Genomic DNA, 8,227 nt, shown 5'->3' with positions numbered 1-8,227 from the left:
TTCGATCTTGAAGAAGTTCAAGATGCAGACCATAGCACTGAAGCCTCGATGGAAGTGGAACTGGAACCACAAAGTGTTGTGGATGATGTTGTTCCACAAAGAGTTGAGGAACAACAACCAGTTCAACTAGACATACCTCTTCGCAGGTCTGATAGGGTACGTCGTCAGCCTGAGAGATACTCATTTCTCTTGTATGTCCATGATGACGTTGTGCTCATAGAGGATGAGCCTACCACCTATCAAGAAGTTGTGATGAGACCAGATTCTGAGAAATGGCTAGAGGCCATGAGATCTGAAATGGAATCCATGTACACCAACCAAGTATGGACTATGGTTGATCCACCTGAAGGGGTAAAACTCATAGGGTGTAAGTGGGTCTTTAAGAGAAAGACTGACATGGATGGACTTATCTATAAGGGTCGCTTGGTAGCTAAAGGTTTCAAGCAGATTCATGGTATTGACTATGATGAAACCTTTTCTCCAGTAGCGATGTTTAAGTCCATTCGGATCATGCTTGCTATTGCAGCATACCATGACTATGAGATATGACAGATGGATGTCAAAACCGCGTTTCTGAATGGAAATCTGCTTAAGGATGTGTACATGACACAACCTGAGGGTTTTGTTGATCCACAGCATACTAGCAGAGTATGCAAGCTGCATAGGTCCATTTATGGACTAAAGCAAGCTTCTCGGAGCTGGAATCTTCGATTCGATGAAGCGATCAAATAGTTTGGTTTCATCAAGAATGAAGATGAACCTTGTGTCTACAAGAAGGTTGTAGGGGACATAGTTGTCTTCCTCATATTGTATGTGGATGGCATACTACTCATTGGGAAGGACATCCCTTTGCTTCAGTCTGTCAAGACCTGGCTAGGGAGTTGCTTCTCAATGAAGGACTTAGGTGAGGCATCCCGCATTCTAGGGATACAGATCTATAGAGATAGGTCTAAGAGATTGCTTGGCCTAAGTCAGAGTACATATATTGACAAGGTACTCCTTCGGTTTGCCATGCAGAACTCCAAGAAGGGATTTCTGCCGATGTCACATGGCGTGAGTCTTTCGAAGACTCAAGGTCCCTCTTCTAGAGAGGAGAGAGACTGCATGTATCAGATCCTTTATGCCTCAGCCATAGGATCTATCATGTACACCATGCTATGTACTCGACCTGATGTCTCGTATGCTTTGAGCATGACGAGTAGATACCAGTCAGATCCAGGTGAAAGTCACTGGATAGCTGTCAAGAATATTCTTAAGTACTTAAGAAGGAGTAAAGAATATTTCTTGATATATGGAGGCAATGATGAGCTAACTGTAAAGGGTTATAGTGATGTTAGCTTCCAGACCGACCAGGATGATTATCGATCGCAGTCAGGGTTCGTGTTTTGCATAAATGGTGGTGCTGTGAGCTGGAAGAGTTCGAAGCAGGACACAGTAGTTGATTCTACGATAGAGGCCGAGTACATTGCTGCATCAGAGGCAGCAAAGGAGGTAGTTTGGATCCGCAAGTTCATCACTGAACTTGGGGTGGTTCCTAGTATCGCTGACCCTATTGAGCTCTATTGTGACAATAATGGAGCTATAGCACAGGCTAAGGAACCTCGCTCACACCAGCGGACCAAACACATACTACGGCGCTTCCATCTCATTCGAGAGATTATCGAGAGAGGAGATGTGAAGATTTGCAGAGTACCTACAGAGGCTAACATCGCAGATCCCTTGACCAAGGCTTTGGCACAGAGAAAGCATGATGGTCACACTAGGTCATTGGGGCTTAGAGCCTACACTGATTGACACTAGTGCTAGTGGGAGATTGTTAGTTAGAGCCCTAGAGCCAATCATTTGATGATTGTATTATAGACTTGTTGTATCATATTCTTATATAAATAAAGGCATTTATTTTTTGTTATTATACTTACATGTATTGGTGCCAAATAAACTAAGTATAATAGCGTCCTTGAGTAGAAGGTTCTTACCTATATCAATCGGTTAGTTGAACCGATAGTGAGATGATATAGGGAACACTACTCTTAATCATTCCTAGTCAAGTATTAACATTCAGGGACAATGTTAATGCAATAAGACTAGCATGTAGGTCAACTCGATGACTTGATCTCACAAGTCATGGATATAGAGATATCAAGTTGACATATGGGTATGCATTGGAGAATGTATACTGAATGACCCGCCATGAGAAAGTATCATGGATCGTTATATGAGTGTCATCTACTTTCTCATGTGGCTATTAGTATGACTACTAGTCCTTAGACCTGAAGTCACCATGGTTCCCTACATAAGGAGTTATGTACTTTGGTTTCGTCGAACGTCACCCGTAATTGGGTGGACTATAAAGGCGATTATTGGGTATGTAACGATTTATGCAGAGGGATGTGAGTGATGTAGATGGGATCTATCCCTCCTATATGACGGGAGAGACATCGATATTCTTGATAGAGTGAGACCACTAAGTACATGGTCATGCCCAAAAGAGTCAATATGAGATATTGAGCTCATTTGATTTCACTACAAGAAAATAGATATTTTGCGACGATAAAAATCGTCGCTAATAACATTTTTTCGTCGCTAATTTTTTTGCGACGTTACACTATTGTCGCTAAAGTAAATTTTTTCGCCGTAAAATATTTAGCGACGATTTAATTAATATCGTTGCTATAGTTATTGTTAACGACGAATTTATTTATTACGTCGCTAAAATATTCGCTACGATTTATATATATTCGTTACTAAAAATTTCGTTCCCCCGGTTTCGATATTTTTGGGGTACAATTATGTTAGCGACGAAATAATATTATTTCGTCGCTAATGGCTAAGATTAGCGACGAATTTTGCATAATTTCGTCGCTAATCGTAGCCATTAGCGACGAATTTATGCAAAATTCGTCGCTAATCGTAGACATTAGCGACGAAATAATATTATTTCATCGCTAATATCTGATTTAAGATAAAACAGCTCCTCATTTACATCCTCTGTACAGATTTATATACAAATTCACAAATTCACAACTATAACAACAAATTCACAAATACTCTAACATTTAACTCATACTTCAACACAAATATAATAACAATATTCACAATCCAAATTCAAGACATATTCATAACCAACAATCCAACCAAGTTCACAACCAAAAATCCAAACAAGTTCAAAACAATTTCAGAACATCATGTTTCTATGCAAAAGTCTACAACATCAAAGCCTAAGATGGAGGAGGAGGAGGTGGAGCTGAAGATGAATCCTGGATCAAGGAATCTAATGCTCCAGGTGCCAATCGGTTAAGTATTTGTTCAAACATATTTTGTCTTGATTTAATTGATGCTAACTCATCTTGGGTGTTTGCTAGCTGAATTTTGGTGTTCGCTAACTCATCTTGGGTCGATTCAAGTCTTTCACGCAATGCAGCATTAGTTGATCTGGATGAGGATGTAGCATCTGAAGAAGTAGACCTAACTGGCTTCGGCCCACTTCCAAGTCCTCTGATGTATCCAGACCGAGTACCGAGAACCTAATACAAAATTTTGAAGATAATAAAACATATGATATGATATGATGATATATTGAGCATGTGGATAAGAGTTAAACTCAACAGTAAATAACAACCAAATCAGATATTTATCAATCAAAATTATATGCTGAGTGTAGAAGCAAAGAAGCATATCAACAAATGTTTATCAATCAAAATTATATCTTGATGAATGAGAATGACCAAGCACGAGTAAAGGCACTTTAGTGGTAGAGTAGCTAGATGTATGAGAATCATAAAAACACAATTACTATATCAAGGTAATGATCAAATTATCCCAGAGAATCATCTGGTGCATGGTGTGCCTAAACCCATTTAAATTGACACTTTCAGAACTAATAATATGAATATGTACAAAATATTGGAGATTTTTTTTTCTTTTTTTGTATAACTATACTAAAAAATTACACAGCCTAAAAGATTCCTGCACGACTACACGAGCTTCTGAGAAAAATCACATCCTTAAACAAGAATCACGAAGATGAGGGGAAAAAACAATTTTTACCACAAGATATAACCCAAAAACAAAACAAAACAAAACAAAAAAATGTCAGGCAACGCAATCAATTGAGAAGCTGAAGAAGGAAGCGAAAACAAGTAGGAACATTAGTTGATTTGCGCATTACTCACAGTGGGGAACTTATTGCTGGTGTAGCAGATAAGCATGCAGGTCTTGCCCACCGCCCCATCTCCAACAGTGACACATTTAATGAACTTGGTGGCACTCATCCCTGCCTCTGCTCGAGATCGATCCCCTTTCCGCTAACCTTTGAGCGAGGAAGGGCGAGGGAGCAAGGCACTATAAAGTAGCGCTTGCTTCCCTTGGAAGCCAGAGGGAAGAAGAACAACCCAACAAAAAAACACGAGAAGAGAATCGAGGTAAGCACTGCTGCAAAAGAGAGAGAAGGAAATCCCAAACTTGGAAGAGGACAAGGAGAGTGGAGTCATATTATAAATAATTTTCATGGGGAACCATCCAAATTAAGAAGAGGAAATAAACCGTAAATCAAACTAATACACTAATAAAGTTTAGAAAAACAAAGATTGAGAAACATTTTTGTTTTAGAAGATGAGATAAAACTCGTACGAAACAAGTAGGGAAAAGCAATCATAATCACAGATGGAGATAAAGGATGTAATCAGAAAAGTAAAGCAAGATAGATCATCAAAAGAAATTCAGAAGCTTTGGGCAGGATAAGCCCTTGTTTGAAACAGGAAAGAAGGAAAATTTAGCCTGCAAGATGTGGATCACTAGCACAAGCAGGATTTTAAAACAATTACTTAAGCTCAAAGCTATTATTGCAATGTTTGTGAAAAGTTTGGAAGCAATCGATGTCCTGGACGATCTACAGCAAGTCTAAGCTTCATATAACCCATTTTAAATTGACACTTTCATAAAAATGATATGACACTAAAAAAAGAAGTAATCCATCAATGATTGTAAAGAAGGCAGAAGATCAAATCTAACAATATGACAGTATATGTATAGCAAGCAAACAAGATTGCATATTACTGCCTATTCACAGATTGCCTTAATCAATTAACTCAGCTGGAAAAAAAATATTTTTAATCCATAGAGATATTCAACTAAATGTATCGGCAGTTATTAAATAATATTCTCACGGACCTGATCACAAACTGTATCTGCAATTTGGACTTCATCAATGACATCTTCTAGATTTTGTGATAGAATACACTCATCACGTAGTCTCACCATATCATCCTAGAAAAAGTAAATATGTCAAAAATAGTGTAAAAATAATTATGCACGGTTAAGAATAAATTCACTAAATAAGATCATAATATACATATGCAGTTTTTGTCGTGTCCCCAATCCACCCTTTCTTCGAGCTATAATGGGTTTCATTAAAGACAGTAATCCAATCTTTTCTTTGTGCCTGATCGGTCTAAAAAAAATAATGCGTTAGTATTTTAATCAACAAACAATATAAGATAATTATAAAATTAATACTTACACCATCGTAACTATACTGAATGAATGATTTAGAACCTCCGCGATGGTTATATGGGAGTTTTCCTCGATTTTCGACATTTATTGCAGATCGTTTCTACAACATAAAATTTTGTATAAACAAAACAATAGTTATAGAACAAATAGTTAAATTTTTATATAAATAAGACATTTGTTATAGAATGAGTTACCTGAAATGCCTCAGATTCAAATAGAGTACACATGTAGTCCCAATCATCTTGAGTCTCACAGAACTCAATCGGAATATGCTGTCGGCGCTCAACAGGAGGAAGGTGTGATAGCTTCTTATAATGGTTATGCATTTTAGATCTATTGTCTCTATATCGTGCACTCATCAATCGGTCGGTCTCCTTCATGACCGATGATGAACCCTCCTGAAAACTTATATCAAAAGCAGCCTGAAAAAAATAAATTTATTTTTCACATGGTTAGTAATAAAGGAGTGGTTATAAATATGTTGAATTACTTATACTTACTGATATTCGATCGTATATCATCCTTTTATTCTCAGCGGGGATGTGCTTCCAGCTCTTAGCTTGTAAGGGAGCAAACTTCTTTACTGAGAGGCCTAATTCGGTCATAAATGAAGCTGCATTAGGGCCAATGGGATGCCCATCGCTCTGACGGAAAGTAACGGGCAATCTACCCCGATGACTTATCTGGCGTCGTAGCCGATCAGAATGTGTGCCACGTGTCTCCCTACGTATCGGCCGACCTGTAAATGTAATAGTGTTAACAATTAACAGATGAAATATTTAAATAAAATTTTTGTAAATTAAATACAAAACAACTAACCACTGGAAGAACTATCATCTATAGGTGTCTCCAAAACTGGTAAATGCTCAATCCTCTTAGGCGGCATGGCTGTCGCATATTCATCATATATAGATTAACAAATATGCATCAACATATATAGACATCTACAAGTAATGAATTAAAAAAAAGAAAAACATATATACCATGTTCATAAAAATTAATCACCACTATCATCTGAAAGAGATAATTGATCATCTGTGTTACTATCAATTTCAGTATCTTCATCTTCATCGTTAAGAAAACTTTGAGCATCCCTAGCAAGCTCCACTTGTGCATTTGACATATTTATATGTTGATGCTCAACATCTAATCTACACAGTTGGAATATCTCTAATTCTTCACCAACTACTAAAGTTGCTTCATTAGAAGAATTATCTTGGTTAGTGTCAATATTGAAATTATTTCCGGATTCAATTTCTTCTGATACTTCATCAACTTCAGTTCCTTCGTATATTTCTCAGTGTTGAACCTTCTGCACTACCATCCAATGACCTCCACGCTTTATATCATTTAAATAATAAACTTGGTTTGCTTGGTTGGCCAAAATGAATGGGTCATCAGCGTACCATGTTTTAGAAGTGTCAATAGATAACAGACCAAATTCTTCAACTATTGATTTTTTTTTCGGATTACATTGGAACCATTCGCACCAAAATAATTGTACTTTATATCTGAAAGAGTAAAATAGCTGAACAACATCCTTCAATACTCCAAAAAAATCTAAATTGTCCCCGTCATCAGATGATGGTACGCTAACCCCGCTGTTCTGAGTAGTTCTGCGAGCATCACGAGATCTTGTATGATATCGAATACCATTTACAATGCATGCATCATACAATTGAACTTCAAGATCAGGTCCCATTGCTAAATAATATAACTCGTTTGTGATTTCTGAATTTGTTAAATTCTTTAACTTTATCATTCTATCCCTAAACCATTGTGGGAAATCTCGCTCATGGTATTGGAGAAGTTGATTTGAATGAACTTTATGTGACAGAAGTTGTAGATGTTCACTGTAGAAAAAAATAATTATTTGACAATTGTATAATGAAGTATAAACAATAAAATTACATAATGTAAAAACTTACTTTCTATATTGGTCAACTTCCTTACAATTGTTGAGAATATACCAATGTGCTTTCTTATACAAAGTCAAAGGCAATTTCAGATTATGTGGATTGCCAAATACTCTTGTTTGTTGTGAGAAAACACTTAAATTGCATGTTACTGGTTGAACATCTTTATTTCGTTCTGGCCTACTAAATATTGTCTCAATTTGACTCATATATAAGGAACTGAAAGTCAATGCCTCATTTACAATATACCCTTCTGCAATAGATCCTTCAGGCCTTGCTTTATTACGAACATACTTTTTTAGTCTGCCCAAATATCGTTCAAAAGGATACATCCATCGTGAAGAAACAGGTCCAGCTAACATGGCTTCACGAGGTAAATGAACTGCCAAATGAACCATAATGTCAAAAAATGCTGGAGGAAATATTTGTTCCATCTTACATAATATGAAGATTATTTCCTCCTCCATTTTACATAAGTCCGGTAAGTGTAAAGATCTTGCAGTTAGCTTTTTGAAAAAATCACATAACTCAATTAGTGTGCCGCATATGTCTTTTGGAAAGAATTTCCGTACGGCCACTGGAAGTATTCTTTGCAACAAAACATGACAATCATGTGATTTTAGTCCATGTAATTTTCCATCATTTGCATTCACATTTCTAGATATATTAGCAGCATATCCATCAGGAAACTTCACGGATTTTAAAAATTGACAAAATTCACGTCTTTCTTCTAATGTCAATGTGTAACTTGCATATGGTTTACTAAATTTGTCTCCAACTTTCTTTAAATGCAATTCACT

General features: G+C 36.8%; 1 protein-coding gene across 1 annotated transcript; it reads right to left on the bottom strand.

Moving 5' to 3' along the window:
• Window positions 1-3,139: 3,139 nt before the first annotated feature.
• Window positions 3,140-4,285, bottom strand: LOC122034831. The gene is made up of 2 exons (XM_042594185.1): window positions 4,173-4,285; window positions 3,140-3,524 (listed from the first exon to the last, which is right to left on the bottom strand). The coding sequence occupies exons 1-2, from the start codon at window positions 4,269-4,271 to the stop codon at window positions 3,219-3,221; spliced, it is 405 nt and encodes a 134-aa protein (XP_042450119.1). The 5' UTR covers window positions 4,272-4,285; the 3' UTR covers window positions 3,140-3,218.
• Between the last annotated feature and the right edge of the window lie 3,942 nt (window positions 4,286-8,227).

This window comes from Zingiber officinale, chromosome 11B (genome assembly GCF_018446385.1).
Source record: "Zingiber officinale cultivar Zhangliang chromosome 11B, Zo_v1.1, whole genome shotgun sequence".
NCBI lineage: Eukaryota > Viridiplantae > Streptophyta > Magnoliopsida > Zingiberales > Zingiberaceae > Zingiber > Zingiber officinale.
This window is presented reverse-complemented; position numbering and strand designations above follow the sequence as displayed.